Consider the following 22,396-nt stretch of genomic DNA (forward strand, 5'->3'; position numbering starts at 1 on the left):
AAAAAGTTTGTTTCTGCATATTTTGATACCTCATTCAGCACGATGCAACTTTAATTTCCCAACTTGAATGAAAAAAGAAAAAACTTTTGGGAGCAATATAGTGAAAGGTTGCAACTATTATTAACATCACTAGCATGTTAAAGAGATTAAAACAATGTTACTGCGATGTCCTATAGCAGCCGTTCCCAAACTGTGGGTCGCGACCCTTTTGGGAGTTGCAACCTCTTCCAAAAGAGGTCGCGGGACTTGTCGGAAAAAATATATAAATAAATCTGCGTACATACAGCCATTTTAGCATTAAAATTGTAAATTTCCACACCATTTGTCTCGGTAAAGTCATTCAGGCAGCCGGTCAGCGGGACGACTTGGAAATTGTGCCCCCTTCGGAACATTTGCCTGATTGCCCGCTGATAAGTTTTGGAAAGTAACAGCATTTGTATTATACTGTGGGTCATGCCAATTTTTTTTAAATGAAATTTGGGTCATGGGAAAAAAATTTGGTAAGCCCTAGCCTTTAGGTTGATTTCACTATATGGCACATACTTAGGCCTATTGATTGGCGTAACATGAAAAAAAAAATTAGGGTAGGTCGGTCGGCAATGTTTTTATTTATTTTTATTTTTTTACACGCATTTTAAGCTGAAAATCATGAATTTTTCCTTTTTTAATTTTTATTTTTTTTGATTTTTTTATTAATTTTTGCAAAAAATAAGAAAAAAAGTCTAGGGTTGGTGGGCCTATTTTTAGGGTCGGTCGGGTTACGCCAATCAAACAAATTTTTTTTAGGCCTTAGGTAACAGACAGTATATTCCTCTCAGTGCTTTACAAGTTACATTTTTTACCACATCATTTTAAAAAAGTTGACCATAGTTATAGCAGAAGGAAGTAACATTTCAGCTAAGTAATATAAGATGCGCCCTTCTACCATATTTGGGTCGCATACTCCGATACATTCACAGATGAATACAGCAAGTCATGACTTGCGAGAAAAAAATGAAGGCACAAAAATCTCGAGATGAGTCGATATCTTCCAGACCTAGACCCTCAGATTAGTAATGTTTAACCTATCCCTTATACACTTGGATTTCTCACGCTCTCTCATCGAGCCAATTTTTCTAATCCCGACAGAATTTCAGGACCAAAAAGCAGACTGAAGAAGAACTACATAGAACCAAATGCATTAGTGAGTTGGGTGATTTACACACAATTAGGTACTGCTCTTACCGACTCTCAATCTATCTTATGATTTCTGTCAGTTATCTATTACTCTAGGCTCTCCTATGTTTAAGTGACGATGCATGCATACATCGATACAAATCTCTAGACAGGGCTATCCTACTTTTTATGAGAACCCAAGTTCTTGAAAGTCATGTCACTTTCAACTCGATGTAAAACAAATTGTATCACATTTCCAATCGTATTCCTGGATCCAATGACTAATGCCATCCCACATTTTATGCTTACAATCCTACCTGAAAAGCCCTGCTGGGTTTTTTGGCGACGGGAAGGGAAAGAAGGAAGGAATAAAGAGAGAAAAGAAGGGAAGAAGTTGTTTGCTCTGGGTGGGATTCACACCCGAGACCCCTCGCATGCCAAGCACTGGGTTGGCGACACTTTGCCACGGGTCTTGGGCTTCGCTGGCCAGCGAAACTGTGCCTATATATCACTTAGGCCGATTGCGTTATCACACCACGTGGGATGCACGCACAAACAGCGCATATATCAAGTAGTATTTTGTAGTACTCAGGCGTGCTAGGCTTAAGGTACCAGTTATTTTCACCCCTGTTTATCCTAAACAAAGACAGATATGTCATGATTAGAACCAAAAATGAGGATATTTGGACAACAAAAAAGCAGGCATTCCTGCTTGGGCAGGAAAATTCTCATGCCTGTTTATGAAATGGTGCTTTTTATAATGACTGCTCTGTTTAGGTATGTAATATTGGAAAACTAACAGTATCAAATATGCCTCAATCTCGGACTATACCTGCCTGCAACAGCAATGGGAAAATTGAATCTCAGCATAACTACAATTAACTTCCTAAAACTAACAGTGGCGGCGCCAGGAATTTGTTTCGGGGGCATTGGGGGCAAAGTTAATTTAAGGGGGGCAAAATTGCCAAATTTTGTGCAAAATTGCCATAAAAAGTAGAAATTTACGTGATTTGGGGTTTTTTGGCTCAAAATTGGGGGGGGGGGGGGGGGGGCAAGAAAAATATTTGTAGCAACGCCACTGAAAAATAATGAAATAAAGAAATATGTGATCTCATTCAGTTTGACACTATATGAGCTGTGTTCATTACAACTTGTTCTATAAACATTACCTATCCCAGGATCATCCTGGGGCAATGCCATACTCAAATTCTATCACTAAAGTTTGTTTGGTTTATATAAGGCGGAAAAATAAGATTTGTAACACTGTGTATTGATATAGAATGGCGTACATGCTGTTGGGCGCAGTGCTTATGCTAGTAGTGCGTTGTGTAATGCATGACTGGCGTACGCTTAAATGTGAATTTACGCGAGCATGAGTTGGGACGCGCAGTAACAAAAGCAGAATAATTGCCGCCTTATATAAGCCGAATAAACTTTAGCAAGTTCCTAATGTGCTATTCCATCCTAAATCCATACACCCCCTACACAGTGTCATCACCCCGATATCTTCATGGCAGAAATTGCCATGGTAGGTAGAATCCACTGCCACGCATGGCCATTTTATATCGACCTGTTTAATAGTTTTGAGTCGCCGATGGGCGAATGACATCTGACTAAGGCTACTGACAATAGCCCGATTAGCTCGGTGACTGACCTCGCTGTGTGTCAGTCGAGCATGGATGCCATAGGGCCTAGGTCATATCCATTTAGACTACCTCAACGATTGGCCTATACACTGCGTTGTATAATTCGGCACATATAAATCAGAATTATTGCCCGAATTATTGTCAGTTTTTGACTCAAGACGCAAGCTACTGTCTCAAGACGTACGCTAACGACTATCATATCTGTTCAAAATATATATTCAAGGGCAAGGAACCACAGCTGGTTTCTTTATACGAAATCATTTACGGGAGATATTCATCATTTTCTAACCCAGTATCCAAAGATTTTCTTCTCATATCAAACCTGTGCATAGCAAATTCCCGTGTATGTATCCCGGGTATTTATTTTAGTATCTCTGCTGAAAAATTAATTATTAGCCAGGCGATGTCGGTGTGCCCTATGGAAGACAAGACCTTAATCTCCCACATAGGGGGTATAGATTTCAAATGGAATCACCATTCAGGTTACTATTCACACTCCCTGTGTCGGAGATTAAGGTCATGTCTTCCACAGGGGGTGGATGGATTTCAACGGGAATAGCCCAAATGCTGTTAGGTAGTCAAGTTCGATCACTAACAAGTTCCTAATTAGTTTCCTCCCCTAATGACAAACTATTTTGACAACAAAAACCACATTTTTGCTGTATTTTACAAAAACAACAAACGCAAGAAGCAGGAAATTATCTCGTTCTCGGCGACAACAAGAAACTTGGTTTCAAAATTACAACACCTGGCACTGTTTTTCTAACAGAGCTCCCTTTCTAGGTGACAAAAAATTCCTTCCAATATTACTCCGTTTTACAACAAAAAACTTCACAAATTCATTTCAATATGTTGACTTTAGAGAGACATGAACATTCTAAGCCTACCCATGCATTTGGGACTCCCCACCCTGGGGGTATATTCGGCTCATAATCCATTTCTTCCCTCCCATCTCGCCATGGGGCTTTACTTTTATGTTGATGGGTACTCCATAGAGGCAGAGATTGCACAACAACTTATTGGGAGATATCATATAGATTGTACACCACATAGCTGCCTCATGATGATCAGTTGATGGAAATAACATAGACAGTAGTTCTCTCCACTGTCTATGTTGGAAATCAAGTTTTCTTAAAACCGTAATATGTGATTTGCCTGAATGTGCTCTGTTCATTGAGGTACCTTTTGTCACTATCGACCCATGATTGGAATGGAAGAAATGCATTGTGGGAAGTGTAAGATCAAGATTCATGGCCTGCTACCTATTTATTGTGTTGATTGTATATAAACATCTCAAAAAAAGTAACTAACCCCCCTTAAATAATGACCATTATCCAAAAATGGGCGATTGTATTACAAATCTGTAAAATGAGTTGGAAGCCGAATTTATTTCTGCACATTTTGACACCTCATCTGCAGCAATTGACTAATTTTTTGTTGTTGTTTTTTGTTTTTTTGGTTTTCTTGTTAATATTTTTACAATTGACTAAATATTGATGTCACAGCGTACATTTAAATCAATGTAACCCAAGATTTGAAAGTTGCAGTAAATTGTATTGATTTTGTATCAGTACATGTATAATGGAAGGAAATCTGTGTAATGATATCTGAGTGTTTCTGTATTGTATGTAAGTGCAACTTTCAAATCTGGACCTTACTACATTAAATTGACTGGTGTTTTATTGTTTTCTGGGCTATTGTATCAAATGAGGTGTCAAAATGTGCAGAAATAAATTATGCTTCCAACACATTTTACAGATTTGTAATACAATAGCCCCTTTTTGAATAATGGCCATTATTTAAGGGGGGTTTGTTACTTTTTTTGAGGTGTTTATATTATTCACTCATTACTTGTAATGCATGATTCAATATTTTCCTACACAAAAGTTGATATTACCATTCATATGTATGGTTTTCACTTGAATTCAAATCTGCTTGTGTAAAATTTATTTCCATCATAATTATAAGACACAAAATCCTACATTAACTGCCCCATCCCCCATGCTAAAATAGGCCAAACAGGGCTAGATTATTTCAGCAATTGCTATGACCATTTAAAGCCATAATGCACAATCTTATAATTATGGAAATTTAATAGTTCATTTTTTTCCAAGCCTGATTTTTTGTCCCAACTTACAAGTCCCCCATAGAACTCCATGTTAAACAGTCAAAATAATCAGTGAGGTTTCTTTCACTTTCCCCATGTCATTCTGCTTAAAATGGACAAAATCCCTTCTTGACTGTTATTACTAAATATCATTTCAACATTTTGGGTAAAGAATAACAAAATTAAAATTTGAAGGACATCATACATATTACTGCTTCAAATTGTATGTATTATTTCAGACCTTCAATACATTTATTACTTTCCTACCAACTCACCACACTCCAATAAATTTACTGTAGAATATAAAACATCTTCCATTTCTCAATAAATGTTTGGTTTCTCCCTGCCCACATTAAGGTTATTAATTATTTTAAACTGTTGTGATTTGGTAGTTCACAGCATCTTACGAATGGTAGTGAGCTTTGGCAAAAACTGCATTGCTCAATTCATAGCGAGTGTGTAAAAGAATTAAAATATCACAGATATACTTTTATAGGTGCTGCGGTTCTTGAGTTACGTTGTAAAGAGGGCTGAAACAACAACACTTTTGTAAAACGCATAACTCATTAACAACAATAAATTAAGGGCTGGGGTATGAACGTTTGGACAGTATTTATTTTGGGACATCAGAGCACATCAGACATATCGAATTGCATTCTGAATACGAAGAATGTCATTCTGATATCAAATAATTTTGATTTTTGAAATTCGCAATTTAATACACATTTTATGGCAAATCATTAAAATTGATATTTTTGATATTTAACAGTACTTGAAGTAAACTTTATAAATCTGATGATTTATACTTAAAGTGTATGTAGGTGGGATGAAAAGCCGACGATCAATTGAAAATTTTGACCTTTCAGTATTGAAGATATGGATTTTTTTCCCAAAACACCCAAAAAATTAGGTCTTTTGGGAAAAAAATCCATATCTTCAATATGAAAGGTCAAAATTTTCAATTGACCGTCGGCTTTTCCTCCCAGCTACATACACTTTAAGAATATATCATTAGATTTATATAATTTACCGAGGACTGTTATATATCAAAAATTTGAAAAATATCAAATTTTTATAATTTGTCATAAAATTTGTATTATATTGTGATTTTCAAAAATGAAAATTATTTGATATCAGAAAGACATGCTTCATTATTCAGAATGCAATTCGATAGGTCCTAGGTGCTCTCATGTCCCACAAAAAATACTGTCGAAACGCAATAAACGCTCATTTTAGATCCCTTAAGCAAGTTTGCAAAGTATACGATTTGTAGAATGAACTTTTGCAAAACATCAAGGTGTTATTTTTCAATAATATATTGATCTAGATAATGAAATCGATTTTTAGGTTGCTTCGACCAAAAATACCTCGTCTACCCTTAAAGCAGCTATTACTACTACAATCTCCCCACATCACCCATCAAATATAAGCTCCATTTCATAAGGATCCACTTCACGCCCCACCGCAAATCCAACAATTCCTAAAACGCTCTTATTCTTATGCAGATTTGATGTGATTTCATATTTCTTATATATTACGCCATAAAATGTGCACTTTTTCAGAATATAATTTATTTATTAAAAGAGAGACACACTTAACCTAGATGTGATTTTTGTTTTCGTCGCAGAGAATGCGTTCGATTTATGCCTCGTACGCTTCTTCCCCCCAGCTATTTTTCTCATCAGTACTGCATCGTGATTTGAATCGTCCCCATGCCGTGATGCACATCCCATAACATTAACACATAGCACAGATATGCCATGTATTTACCTATTAAACAACTTTAAGCCTGTTAAAATGATGCCTAAAGGCTCCCCACTTTTGTTTTTCTTATTAGAGGCTTCACATTTGGCGATTCAAAACCGATTCTTGCAAAATAAATTTTCACTTTGTCAACTTGATGCTGCAAGGGAATTGACAATAATGGGCTATTCTATTTAACATCTATACACCCCCTATGGAAGATGTGACCTTAATATCTTCCACACAGGGAGTGTAGATTTCAAATGGAATCACCCATTCAGGGAACTCCATTTGAAATTCACACTACCAGTGTGGGAGATTAAGATCAAGTCTTCCATAGGGAGAATGGATTTCAACTGGAATAGCCCAATGGACAGATGTATGCAGGAAGAATGTTATGACTTTATTACTGATACACTTGTGAGTTTCTTGCATTCAACTGATAAAATGGGCTATCCAATTTCAGATCTACCAAACTCTTGAAGATTTAAGAAAGGTCTTCCATGCACAGAGGAGGTATGTTTCTCAAATGGAATTGGCTAGGGTTAATAATTTTGAACCAATACTCCCTCTGACTATGGCTTTACCTATATTTTCCACACCTAGAGTGAGTGTTCCACAGAGGGAGTGTGTTTTTCAAATGGATTTGGCTAGGGTTAATGATTTTGAAACCCATACTCCTCCTGTCTATGGCTTTACCTGTATCTTCCACAAACATAGTGTTTCACAGAGGGAGTGTATTTTAAAGTGGAATTGGCTAAAGTTAATCATTTTGAAACCCATACTCCCCCTGTCTATAGCTTTACCTACATCTTTCACAACTGGAATGAGTGTTTTAAATGGACGTTACCCAATAGTCTTATTCTATTTTAAACCCATACTCCCTCTGTGCAAGACTTTAGCTAAACCTTCCACAGGGGGATAGTGGATATCAAACAAAATAGCCCAAAGTAAGTATGTTGTTAAATACTGTTGTGCACTTTTTACATTCAATATCAACAAAATATATGTGGTACAATCCATGTACATATATACCACGCATTCTAAATTTACCAGGACTTTAATCTCCATGTAGATTTCACATCACCAGATGTCTCTAAATGCCTTCCGTCCCAATCTGCAGTGTTTTTACATTTCGGAAATCAATATTAAAAAACAAAAAACTTGGGCAGATTTGGTGAAATGTATCTCATAATACATGTATGCACTTAGAGAAATGGGTGTTCTTGCCCACCCCCTCCCCCCTTAACAAATAATCACACAGTTAAAGTGATCACTTGATGTACAATTTATATCATGTTTACTGTATAAGAATTTTGTACTTTTTGCTGCAGGGCCTCCATGGAAACCAGTGCCTTAGCATTGAAGGGGCTACCCTGCTTAATCTACAGAAATAGTCTAATGTCAAAAATATTAAATTTCAAGTTTTTTACATTAATTAATTACTCTCCATTTGAAAAATACTGTGTTTTGATGCAAATCCCATTTAAATTTAGCTTCTGGCCACCAAGTTATAGACAAATTATTAGTTGCTGAAAATAATGAGAAACAAAAGGATTTGATTACTTTTTTTTACCAATAACTTAAAATCAATACTATATAGCGACATTAGACTCACTCCCCTTATGATCGCTTCACATATATGCACGGGAAATTTGAAACTCTTTGAACAAAAACAATTTTTCATGTTTGCATAAAAAATTAGCATTTTGCCCTATTTCTAAAATAAAGTCAGGTTCTGTGTAAACTTTGCTATAAATGACAAAATCAATGTTTACATAAATCCTTCCATTCTAGAGCAGTGCGAAATGCTCTAAATTTTTTTTACTGCAATGGTACATTGGTACCATGAAAAAAAAACCCATTTTAACCACTCCAATTTTACATGTATAAAATAACAGCCTCTCTCTATTCATATTTTATAATCATATTTCAAATTTTGAATGAAGTAAAAATAATAACATATGTGACACAATCTGGTCCATGGGGCCAAAGGAAGCATTTTTGAAAATTGAGTTACTGTAATTATTACATTATACATACAGGCCCGTACGCAGGATTTTTTTTTGGGGGGTGCTGATTTTGAAAAAGTGGACTTTTTTCCAAGGGGGGGGGGGGGGCAATTTTGTGAAAAGTGGACTTTTCCCCAAAAATTTGGACCTTTTTGACCAAAAAACCGAAAAAAACGGTCGCAAATTCTTCAATTTTGGGACTTTTTGTATACTTTTGCAAATTTGGGGAGGTGCGGTCGCACCCCCCGCACCCCCCCTGCGTACGGGCCTGTATACATACAATAGGCTATCATTTACTGAAAACATCAAAGGTCTACAATACTTGGTTCTAAAGTTTTTTGATATCTATTTTCTTATGTATTTTATTGTTTTTTGCTCCATATTTTTACCTTTATCTCAGTTTCAAATTTGCTGTCTTTGCCCCCCCCCCATGGACCAGATCGTGTCACATATGTAAAAATTATGTTATAACGGACTCAATTTAAATTTCATCATAATCATATTTCAAATTTTCACCAGGAAAAAAACACATTTTCAAATCCCACCCAACTAAATGACACTACATCAATCACTAAAATCCCTTAAGGTTGGTTTGAACCCTGGCATTATGGAAACTTTCGGACTTGATGAAGAGGTCAAATTTGGGCTAAAATGCTAATTTTTGACCCATATCCCCCCAAAATAATAAAAATATCTAGGAGCCGTTTTTTAATTTTTTTTTTTTGACAAATTTGCACCAAAAATGGTCAAAAAAAATCATAAAAAAGCCAGATTTTCGCCCAAATTTCATATATTTTTGGTGAAGTTGGTCAAAATTCAAAAAAATAAAAAACGGCTCCTAGATATTTTTATCTACTTTTTAAAAATTAATGAAAAAAAAATGTTAATTTTGGGTTTTTGGGCCAAAAATGGCTTTTTGGCTTTTTTGGCTTTTTGGCCCAAATTTGACCTCACAGATGAACTGATCATGTCTTTGCCATTCTAAATATGTATACTTTTTTATATACATTACACCAACAATTTAGCAGTTATGAGGCCCGAACGTTTCCATAATCCAGGGTTCTGACCAACCTTAAAAGCTCAAATCAAAATGTCTCATTTTCAAGCTATGAGCAGGTGTTTTGAAACCCATCCATGAAATGTTAATTGAACATTTTGCCATACGACATTACCATGTTAGCACCAATCCTCATAGACGCAGCCGGGTCAAACGGCTCATGCTGCCATACGACATTACCATGTTAGCACCAATCCTCTTAGACGCAGCCGGGTCAAATGGCTCATGCTACAGTCATTTGCCAACTTGTTATGAATTAATCATGACATTAAGCTGATATGTGCGAGGTGTATGTTACAAAGTCATGCATAATTTAGCTCTATCGTGACAAGATGAATTATGCGCAAAATGCTTTGTGGCGAGTGAGTAGCCCATTAATTGAGCTCATGTAGGATTCAAGTATTTTGTAAGGTCCTTAATTCAACAGTCTGCTGATTGGGCGCTGTTTACAGCGTAAACAAGGGGTTGTGACTGGCCAATTGAATCACGTCATCATAACATCGGCACCTAATTCGCTGAACAAGCTATGAAGCATCACATGATCCAGGTGTGACCCACAGGGGGGTACACAGTACAAATGACCATAATTTTTATGGGGATGTGTCGCACACATGGGTAGCATTTTTGGCCTTTTGGTATATACCCTTTTTCTAGGTCAATTTTGGTATATGGATTGGTCCTTCAAAATTTTCTTAATTTTTTGGATATCCCAATATCCCAAAATATCCCAATTTTGCCTCTTTGTAGCCAAAATTGGGAAATTTGAAAATATTAAGACAATTTGTGTTAAATTTGGCCAAAAATTTTCAATTTTGGTATATCGATGGGTCCAAATTTCTTGAAAAATTGGTATATTGATGGGTCCACTTTCAAATTCTCAGCGGCACACCCCAACCCAAACCAAACTTGAGTGTCCCCCCCCCCTCCCCCTCCCTCCGGATGTGACCTAGCAATTTGTACGCGACAATCAGGAAGAGCGGTCGGACACCACTGAACGACCTTCCTGAATACTATAGGACCAAGTCTAATATAAACAAGTATTACAATCTCCCAACATGGGCAATGTGTGACATTTAAAATAAGAGAGTCTCAATTTACAGTGCCTCGCTCAATACACAACGAGTAAAGGCCCATAAATTGAGCTCTAGTAGGACTAAGACCTGAATATATTTTCGAGCCATGTGTGCGATACTTCCATCAGCGATTCTCGATTTACAGTGCCACGCATTAATTGGGCTATTCCATTTAAAATCCATGTGATGGCAGCTCCGTTTGAATTTCATACATCCTCTGAGAAATATTCAACCTGAATCTTCCCCTGAGGGAGAGTGAGTATCATATGGAGCTGCTAATGTGTTAATTCCATTTGAAATTCATACTCCCTCTGTGGAAGATATTTCCAAAATCTTCCACAGGGGTAGTGTGGATATTAAATGGAACAGCCCATTGAGCTCTCATAGGACCAAGTCTGTACAAGTGTGACAAACTTTCAACATTTATTCCCGGATAATGTGTGATATTTTAAATACGAGAGGAGAGATTTTCAATTTATACTGCCTTCCGAGACAAATCTGCATTTGAAGATGTTACGTCTAGACAAAGCTCAAGTGAATTGAATCCAGGAACTAGCCTGTTCAGACAGATTTACCTATATTTTCTTTCCGTTTTTAAAATCACAATATCGCTAAGTGTTTGCTTACTTTTGGTGAGGACTGAATTCATTAGCCACAATTTTGTTATTGTTACCTCTGTAAATGGACTATTAATGGTGCGAATGGGTTCTTCAATATTTTTATGACAAAATGATAACAAAAAAACTCTACCTTCCATCAATAAATAAATCAAGCAAGTGGAAGGCTTTCTTGATGGGAATTCAGAATAATTTATAGTATTTTCTACGAGTATGCCGTCAGTTATCAGAGTATCGGTGCAGCCAGTCTCTGAGTGAGTGGTAGAGCCAGCGTTCGAAATAGGGCCGGTCAGCCAGCCATTGGCCTGTAACTTTTTGGCCTGGCCGGTAACTTTTCTGACTGGCATCTAGCTGCCGGCCTGGCTGGCCGGTAACTTTTTAAGGTCAAGCCCGGCTGGCCTGTAACTTTTTGAGGCATATTTCGAACACTGGGTAGAGCTTTCATCGGATGTGTCTCACTTCATCGGGACAGATGAAGTCAAAGACATATCTGATACATATGCTACAACTAGTTAAAACTACATCAAGCATGGATTAAAGACACACACCAACAGGCAAGGTTCCTCTGCTTCTTATGCAATGAGGATTCTTGCATATTCATGAGGACCAATTATTCTATTGCTCGTATTAAACAATCTTACAAGCGGCGTTGCGTGCATTTGCTCTTTTGTAAAAGATCCCGACTGTGCTTAAAAAATATGCACATATATGCCGTGATAGACGCAGAGTGGGCATAGCATTTTTTGTCTCTCGTACATCATGGAACAATTGGCCCCCATTAACTGATGATGCTGGACTTTGCCACTTGGTGAACTGTCTCTTCATATCATGGGCTATTCCAGCTAATATCCATACACCCCCTATGGAAGACATGACCTTATTCTCCCACACATGGAGTGTGAATTTCAAATAGGTCAGCCATTCAGGTAACCTGATTTGAAATTCACACTCCCTGTGTGGAAAATTAAGGTCATGTCTTCCACTGGAATTGCCCATTATTGGTCTATGATATCAAGTGTTTTTATGCCACAAAATTAATATTCCATCACTCTCTATGATTGAAGCGCCAGTGTATGGTGAGATATTTTTGTGTGCATTTTTCTGATGTGACAAACACTCTGTATTCAGTCCTGCTCTGCTACTTTTGGTTCTGTGCTGTGATGAACACTCAAATGATTGATTAGCTCCGTTTGGGGATTTGCTCTTTTCCTTGATATTTCATCACAGCAACACATATTTGCAGCAGTATAAGCAAAATTTCAGCTGCATTTGTCGCAAAACACACAAAAACATCTACTATTCACCGTCGAAGTAACGTAATAATCGGATTAACTACCATAGCAATGGATGAATACAATTTTTGACTATATCGCCCGGCCTGCACTACAACATTCACGCGGTACCTATGCATTGAACCATATCATTCTGATCACTCGCACCTGTAAGATAAGTATCTTTGAAAAGAGCGGTATTGTATTTAATCTATAACTGCAGACATACACAGGTGATGAGTGCAACCTGCTTGTAGTGCAGGGCGATATAGTCAAAATTGTATTCATCCATTGCTATGCTAGTTTAATCCGATTAATTACATCATTTCAACAGTAAATAATGCTGGCTCTAATCGTCAAATTTTGTACACCCATTTCTCTCACCCTGAATGATATTTCTAGATTCTCTCCGCCCCATACGTCCATGCCGGCATCATACGTCCCAATCTCCTCAAAATAACTCTTGTCTATTGCAAACAACCCTCCTGCCATTGTTGGTGTTCTGAAAAGACAAAATACAACAAAATTTCATTTCCTTTTTTTTTCATTTTTCATTTCATTTCATTTACATAATTCTGTAGGCTAGTCACTATTATGTGCATACATCAAGATTTAACAATATACACTCCTCAAAGTACTTAAAGGATCAAAAATTTCCTTCAATATTTTTCAAAAACAAAATTACCTTTGGAAGATGTTTTAAATACCAGATGAAACAGTCTTTAGGAGATTTTTTACAGAGCATGGTCAAGGCCACATAATATAAAAAGATATTTCGATTAGGTACATTACAAGTATGGTAAAGATAATCTGGATGAAATTTTTTGATCCTTTAATTACTTGAGGAGTGTACTTGTATTGCAATTTTCGTCTGCTTTTTTCCTTCTTTCTCATTTTCATGAGTATAAATCTCATAAACAAATTATGGCTGTAGACACACCTTGATAGTCAATTAATATGCATACTGCCATGAGCAATAAGTTGATTAGTTAAAGGAGTATTTCTTGATCCTAGCATCTTTTAATGACTTTTTTCAGTAGATATCAATGAAAAAAGCTTATTCCCCAAATTTCAGTTTATTCTTATTTTTGCGTTTGCGAGTCATATGCATGGTTATGTATATTACACTATTCTATATAGGCACAGTGTTGTAATTTCATTATGTACCAAATTTGGCGATATTTGACAAATTAATCTGCAAGAAATATTTTGTACATAGCATATTGTTTGTAATAAACGCTCCCCCTCTAATAAACGCCCCTCCAATATTTCTGTGAAAAATTGCATGGACAAAACCTATTATGACTCACACTTCCATCCATTCCATTGCCTAATTATGGTAGAATTTCACCCGACTCTTGCTTGATGATGCACTTATGGGTGTAATTTTGATATATTTACCACAAAAGTGATATTTTCCATGGGTGTCACCATAATACTATATTAGTATAGCCATATATCCCTCCTTTCTACAGGAGCACCATCGGGAAATTTAACCCTATTTTTAAGCTTTTTTCACTGACAATTCACCTTCAATAAATGCCCCCCTTGGAAAAATGCAACGCCCCGGGGCATTTATTACAAACAATAAGGTAAACATTAATTGTCCAGAGGTTTCCAGTGGTATAAAAATCTCAACTCTTTTTGAGAAAAGTGGGGGGTGGGGTGAGGCTGTGGATCACGAAATGAAGGAAGGATAAAACTATGGAAGACATGATCTTAATCTTCCACACAGGGAGTGTGAATTTCAAATGGGATTACCTGAATGGGCAACTCCATTTGAAATATATGCCCCTTGTGTGGGAGATTCAGGTCATGTCTGGGGGTGTATGGATTTAAACCGGAACAGTCCATTCTCCCTCCTAAATACACTCTATCTTCTCAAATCTAATATGCAAGTGATATTTAACAAGTTTCTATAGTACATGAAGAAAATTGCCGGTCTCTATGGTGATGGGATAAAAAGTATTACTAAATCAGGTCAAGTCAAGATACATGTATTCTGATATCCTTTAAGTATTCAGCACACATGTATAATTTACAAATACTATATTTTGCATCTATTTCAAGACAAGCAGTTTTGATGGATGGTTTAACCTGATTATTACTTAAATGTCACCTATTTTTTTAGACTTTTTGAAATCTTAACCCGACCGTGTTAAATTTCCAAAGAGCAGCGTGAAAAGTAACACTTGGGTCTTAAATACTTTTAAAAGGGATCTGGAATGAGTGTTTTGAGTGTATTGACAGTATTTTTTGTGGGACATGAGAGCACATCAGACATATCGAATTGCATTCTGAATACTGAAGAATGTCTTTCTGATATCAAATAATTTTCATTTTTGAAATTCACGATATAATACAAATTTTATGACAAATTATTAAAATTTGATATTTTTCACATTTTGATATATAACAGTCCTCGAACTAAATTTTATAAATCTAATGACATATTCTTAAAGTGTATGTAGCTGGGAAGAAAAGCCAACGATCAATTGAAAATTTTGACCTTTCATATTGAAGATATGGATTTTTTTTCCCAAAAAGACCTAATTTGTTTTGGTGCATGTCTAGTGGTTCTTGACATATGATATGCATAAAATAATTCCACAAAATATTTGGGTGCATATAACAACTGCAAGACAAGAATTCAAGTGAAAATATTTCAAATCCCTGACAGATTCTTCATAAAATACACAAAACAGTTAAAAATATCACTTCTCTTATAGTGTCAAAAGGTTTGCAAGGTGGAAATACCCTTAAGATAAGCTTTCCTACTTCCAATGTTGATCCACACTTTCATAATTGCTGCAATATTCTGCAGAGCATGTGCATAAAAATGATACAAAATCTAAAACTACAGATGCAATTTTTTTCCAGGCATTGTTTTAAACAGAGCATTGCTTCAGGTATATGCTATAAATGTGTATAAACTCACATTACCAGCGTAATCTTCCAGATAAAGCACGTGCCACAAGACTGCTTAGCGTGACTTGATCAAAATCTTTCAAAACTACGAGTCAACAAGGTAACAAGTATACCTCAAGTAATTCAACAATGGGCCATATTCCAGTTGAAATTCATACACCCCCTATTGAAGACTTGACCTTAATCTCCCATACAAGCATTGTGAAATTCAAATGGGGCTACCTGAATGGGTGACTCCATTTAAAATCTACACCCCCTGTGTGGGAGATTAAGGTCATGTCTTCCACAGGAGGTGTATGGATTTCAACTGGAATAGCATATCACTTTTGTCAACAGTACTTCCAATTAAGAACAAGTAAAAATTGTTACAGTCTTTGTATTGATGCTTTTGTACAGAATGATATTGCAGTTTCATCTACAATATTGGACTATTATTGCATTTGAAATTAACACTCCCCTGTGGATGATTTAGCTGAAGTCTTCCACAGATGGTGTATGCTTTTCAAATAGAATAGACAATTGGGTATCTTCCATTTTAAATACTCACTCCAGTTTTGGAATATATAGGTTAAGGGGTGTGGGTTACAATATAATTAACCTTAGCAATTCCATTTGAAAATAAAATATACTCCCTCTGTAGAATACTTTTTTCCAATCTTCAACAAAGGTATAACAGATTTCAAACGGAATTGCCCATTGCACCAAATTCTGTATCTGTAAATAATGACAACATACAGGCGCGTACACAGGGGGGGAGGGGAGTGCAGGGGTGTGATGCACCCCCACAAATTTGGGAAAGTAAACAAAAAGTCCCAAAATTTCAGAATTTGCGAGCGTAGCAAACAAAAAAAATCATTTTTTTACGCTTTTTTGGACAAAAAGGTCCAAATTTTGGGAAGAAAGTCCACTTTTCCCAAATGAAATCCTGCGTACAGGCCTGGCAATATGGCAGTGTGAATATTTGGTAGTTATAACACAGTATACTCATCTACACATGGGAGCAACACATGGCAGCTATTGCACTTTCCCACTTCTGGCACTGAGCAGTCGATATATTGAGCTTGCTCCTTCCAGGTTGTCTCATAACAAATACCACCCTCCTCCTTTTTACCATTGAAATCGGTTATTCCAGTTGAAATCCATATACCCCATATGGAAGACATGACCTCAATCTCCCATTTGAAATCTACATTCCGTGTTTGGAAGATTAAGGGCATGTCTCCTAGGGGGTGTATGGATTTCAACTGGAATAGCCTGAAATATTTGTGCCAATAATCCACCTGCCCATCTCACCTGTTTGCTCATGGCTCCTTGGTACCATCCCATCCTTGTTCCAGCCCTCTCTCCCCCTTTCACCTTGCCTCTTATTTTCTGTTGTATTGGCTGTATGTTATATGTTGGTAAATTATTCATCTATCACATTTTTATTCCTTCATAATAAACTTTTCATATACTTTTTTCATTGGCATGTCAAAGGTTGTGGTAGGGTGTCACAAAAAACATGAAAAATAAAAGCCATTTTGGGACTCATTTAAGTATATCGAGATAAATTCACGGTATTATTGCAATTTTCTCTGTTCTGGAACAGTTCTTGAAGGTTTCAACCCATTAAACATTAAGGTTATTAATTATTTTATTTTAAACTGTTGCGATTTGGTAGTTCACAGCATCTTACGAATGGTAGTGAGCTTTGGCAAAAACTGCATTGCTCAATTCATAGCGAGCGTGTAGAAGAATTAAAATATCACAGATGTACTTTTATAGGTGCTGTGGTTCTTGAGTTACGTTGTAAAGAGGGCTGAAACAACAACACTTTTGTAAAACGTACATAACTCATAAACAACAATAAATTAAGCAAGTTTGCAAAGTATACGATTTGTAGAATGAACTTTTGCAAAACATCAAGGTGTTAATTTTCAATAATATATTGATCTAGATAATGGAAATCGATTTTTAGGTTGCTTCGACCAACAATACCTCGTCTACCCTTAAAGGCTACGGTCAGAAATATTTTTTTGCCAACTTAAAAATTTGCGGTTCTAAAATTAACCACAAAAATGGGAACCTCACCGAAACATTTCAGCCATATAGTATTCAGGCACTGGATGAGCTACCAGCCTCCCTCTCCCTTCGGGTTGAATGTTCCTGTGCCCCCCTTTTCAAAAATGCAACATCCCTGGGGTGTAAATACAGTATATCTTTTTTGTATTAATTTTATTGCTCAAAGTAACCAAGTTGACTAAATTCAAATATGCATGAAAAATAAAATCCAAATCATCATACACTATTTTATCAATTTTATTACTTTTCCAAATTCAAATACGCCCTAAATATTTTGAGAAAAATCTCGCAAATCCAAATCCATCTGCGGTAAAACAGCAGCAGAGCTAGGTAAAATTGATTCACATAGTTACTTAGATGCAACAACAACTTAATGGAAAGAGCACTGGTTATTGAACAGAATCAATGCAACTGTCTAATGCTCACAATGTAGTTTTAAGACTTGTAGAGCCTTTTATTTTATCAATATTTGACGTCTGCTTTTAAAGGAAGGCTCATATTAGTCAAAATCAAAAGGTTAGAGCGATTTTATGCCACGCCGCTGTCATCAATATCAGTGGCGTGCGTGGCCGCTCCTACCCGGGGGGGCGGAGGAAGATGCACTTTTGCCGCCCCTTCCGCAACCGCCCGAAAAGGTTGACCCAATTTTTTTTCTCGGTGGTTTGCAAAAGTGAAGAGAAAAAAAAAAAAAAAAAAAAGGATTATAAGCGCTAAAAGCAACACATTTTGATGTATAGTACAATTTTTCACAATTTTGTATGCTTTTTCAAAATTTTCCGCCCTTTTTTTCTTCCGCCGCCCTTCGCTTTGGCCGCCCCTGCTTTTACCCCAGGGGCTCGCACTTTTATAAAGCCCCCAGAAAAATTACGAGCATGAATATAAAGCTGAAAATATTTAAATTTTTCCCACTCTCAAGAAAAATCATGCTCATGGGGAGGAAATGGCACCCTATTAAAAAGCCTTGGGATCTCCTTTATAGAACCCATACCATTCCTTTATGTGTCAAGTTTTTTACCATAGAGTGTTTTACCATACTTTAATGGTCACATTTTGTCTCCATTATATTCTGTCATTTTCTTTCTGTCATACTGGATATAATCCAAAATCAAATTTCTATTGAACATACTGCAATTCCTGTTGGTGGTATCATACTTCCACGGCAACATCTTATCCCATTCTTAGAAAATTAAATAAATGACATCAAACAACCATAGTAGCAACATCTTATATACTTCCCGTCGATTATGCCACTGGTTTTCCATGTAATATTTCCTCACAGGGAGGATGGCAGTTTATATCTCGTATTTTTTACAGCCCTACTACTATGGGCTATTTGCGGGGAGGAGATAAGTTTAAGTGACCGCTTATGGGTTCGAATTTCAACCAGCCTAATCATGAAGCTCCCGTGGCCCAGTGGTTAAGGCGCAGGTCTCGTAAACCTGAGGTCCTGGGTTCAATTCCCAAGCGGGATCACTTTTTCTACTTGTCTCATTTATTGTTTGCAACAGCGAACCTGATGAAAACTTATGTTTATCTTATCCTCAATTATTTTGTTGTTTTCTCTCTGTGGTACCAGGTTTTAATTGTACAATTACCATGTACCTTAAATAGTAACGTCCTCTCACCATTCATCCTATTGTTTTCTCTCTGTGGCATGGAATACCATCTGAAATCAAGTTTCCAATTGACCAATACCACAGACTTTTAACCATACCTTAACGGTAACGTACTATCACCATTTCTTCTGTCGTTTTCTCTCTGTGGCACAGGATACCATCTGAAATCAAGTTTCCAATTGACCAATACCACAGACTTTTAACCATACCTTAATGGTAATGTCCTATCACCATTTCTTCTGTCGTTTTCTCTCTGTGGCACAGGATACCATCTGAAATTAAGTTTCCAATTGAACAATACCACAGACTTTTAACCATACCTTAATGGTAACGCCCTATCACCATTTCTTCTGTCGTTTTCTCTCCGTGGCACAGGATACCATCTGAAATTAAGTTTCCAATTGAACAATACCACAGACTTTTAACCATACCTTAATGGTAACGCCCTATCACCATTTCTTCTGTCGTTTTCTCTCTGTGGCACAGGATACCATCTGAAATTAAGTTTCCAATTGAACAATACCACAGACTTTTAACCATACCTTAATGGTAACGCCCTATCACCATTTCTTCTGTCGTTTTCTCTCTGTGGCACAGGATACCATCTGAAATCAAGTTTCCAATTGAACAATACCACAGACTTTTAACCATACCTTAATGGTAACGCCCTATCACCATTTCTTCTGTCGTTTTCTCTCTGTGGCACAGGATACCATCTGAAATCAAGTTTCCAATTGAACAATACCACAGACTTTTAACCATACCTTAATGGTAGCGCCTATCACCATTTCTTCTGTCGTTTTTCTCTCTGTGGCACAGGATACCATCTGAAATCAAGTTTCCAATTGAACAATACCACAGACTTTTAACCATACCTTAATGGTAACGCCCTATCACCATTTCTTCTGTCGTTTTCTCTCTGTGGCACAGGATACCATCTGAAATTAAGTTTCCAATTGAACAATACCACAGACTTTTAACCATACCTTAATGGTAACGCCCTATCACCATTTCTTCTGTCGTTTTTCTCTGTGGCACAGGATACCATCTGAAATCAAGTTTCCAATTGAACAATACCACAGACTTTTAACCATACCTTAATGGTAACGCCCTATCACCATTTCTTCTGTCGTTTTCTCTCTGTGGCACAGGATACCATCTGAAATTAAGTTTCCAATTGAACAATACCACAGACTTTTAACCATACCTTAATGGTAACGCCCTATCACCATTTCTTCTGTTTTTCTCTCTGTGGCACAGGATACCATCTGAAATTAAGTTTCCAATTGAACAATACCACAGACTTTTAACCATACCTTAATGGTAACGCCCTATCACCATTTCTTCTGTCGTTTTCTCTCTGTGGCACAGGATACCATCTGAAATTAAGTTTCCAATTGAACAATACCACAGACTTTTAACCATACCTTAATGGTAACGTCCTATCACCATTTCTTCTGTCGTTTTCTCTCTGTGGCACAGGATACCATCTGAAATTAAGTTTCCAATTGAACAATACCACAGACTTTTAACCATACCTTAATGGTAGCCCTATCACCATTTCTTCTGTCGTTTTTCTCTCTGTGGCACAGGATACCATCTGAAATTAAGTTTCCAATTGAACAATACCACAGACTTTTAACCATATACCTTAATGGTAACGCCCTATCACCATTTCTTCTGTCGTTTTCTCTTTGTGGCACAGGATACCATCTGAAATTAAGTTTCCAATTGAACAATACCACAGACTTTTAACCATACCTTAATGGTAACGTCCTATCACCATTTCTTCTGTCGTTTTCTCTCTGTGGCACAGGATACCATCTGAAATTAAGTTTCCAATTGAACAATACCACAGACTTTTAACCATACCTTAATGGTAACGTCCTATCACCATTTCTTCTGTCGTTTTCTCTCTGTGGCACAGGATACCATCTGAAATTAAGTTTCCAATTGAACAATACCACAGACTTTTAACCATACCTTAATGGTAACGTCCTATCACCATTTCTTCTGTCGTTTTTCTCTCTGTGGCACAGGATACCATCTGAAATTAAGTTTCCAATTGAACAATACCACAGACTTTTAACCATACCTTAATGGTAACGTCCTATCACCATTTCTTCTGTCGTTTTCTCTCTGTGGCACAGGATACCATATGAAATCAAGTTTCCACTTAATCAATACCACAGACTTTTAACCATACCTTAATGGTAATGTCCCATCACCATTTTGTCAGTCATTTTCTCTGTAGAACATCTGAAATTATGTTTCAAATTGAACATACTACAGTCTTTTACCATACCAACCTTAATGGTAATGTCCTATCACCATTTCTTCTGTCATTTTCTCTCTGTGGCACAGGATACCATCTGAAATTAAGTTTCCAATTGAAGCCACCATACGTCATGTCTGAACCGGTGTGGAATGCAAAATTATCATCACTAATCACGTCTATGATGGGACATACTACTGTTGTCCTGTAATGACAAAGCAAAGAGAGAAAAAAAATTATAATAATAACACAGACAGGTACTACCAGTGGTGGCACCAGGAATTTTTTATGGGGGCATTTGGGGGTAAAGTGAATTTCGAGGGGAGAGGGCAAAGTCAACAAAATTTTTGTAATATGTGGTCTTTACTGGGGGAGGGGGAAAGAGTTCATTTACCCCAACATGCCCCCCCCCCCACAGCGCCGCCACTGTTACCTACTAACAAAGGTATACAACTCTCTTCTGAGCCGAACAACACCGTCTAATGTCAATGGCTCAGAATATCCCAACAGCGCCCCCACTAACAACGTCCAAGAGTAAACTGGATGAACGTTTCCGCTCTCTGTATGCAATCAAATGTTGCAAGAAATAAGAATCGTAAAACAGACAGACTTATATACACACCGACTCTTACAAATCCGGCTATTCCAGTTGAAATGCATATCCCCCATGGAAGATATGACCTTAATCTCGCACACTGGAGGTGCAAATGTCAAATGGGGTCACCCAATCAGGTAACCCCATTTGAAAATCACACTCCCAGTATAGAAGATTAAAGGAAGGTGACCTGATATATTTGAAAAATCAAATTCTTTAAAACTTACATATAACATAAAA

The 22,396-nt window shown here is 36.9% G+C and overlaps 1 protein-coding gene and 1 non-coding gene across 2 annotated transcripts in view; one reads left to right on the forward strand and one right to left on the reverse strand.

Annotated features, from left to right (window-relative positions):
• Positions 1–22,396, reverse strand: part of LOC140159383 (polypeptide N-acetylgalactosaminyltransferase 1-like) — a 240,578-nt gene that overhangs the window by 19,613 nt on the left and 198,569 nt on the right. The window contains 2 exon segments of the mRNA XM_072182839.1: positions 13,066–13,183; positions 21,596–21,766. Of these exon segments, the coding sequence (XP_072038940.1) occupies positions 13,066–13,183; positions 21,596–21,766 (289 nt within the window).
• Trnat-cgu (transfer RNA threonine (anticodon CGU)) lies at positions 19,070–19,143 on the forward strand. Its single transcript has one exon. It is a non-coding gene; the product is annotated as a tRNA-Thr (tRNA).

This window comes from Amphiura filiformis, chromosome 8, assembly GCF_039555335.1.
Source record: "Amphiura filiformis chromosome 8, Afil_fr2py, whole genome shotgun sequence".
In the NCBI taxonomy this organism is placed as follows: Eukaryota; Metazoa; Echinodermata; class Ophiuroidea; order Amphilepidida; family Amphiuridae; genus Amphiura; species Amphiura filiformis.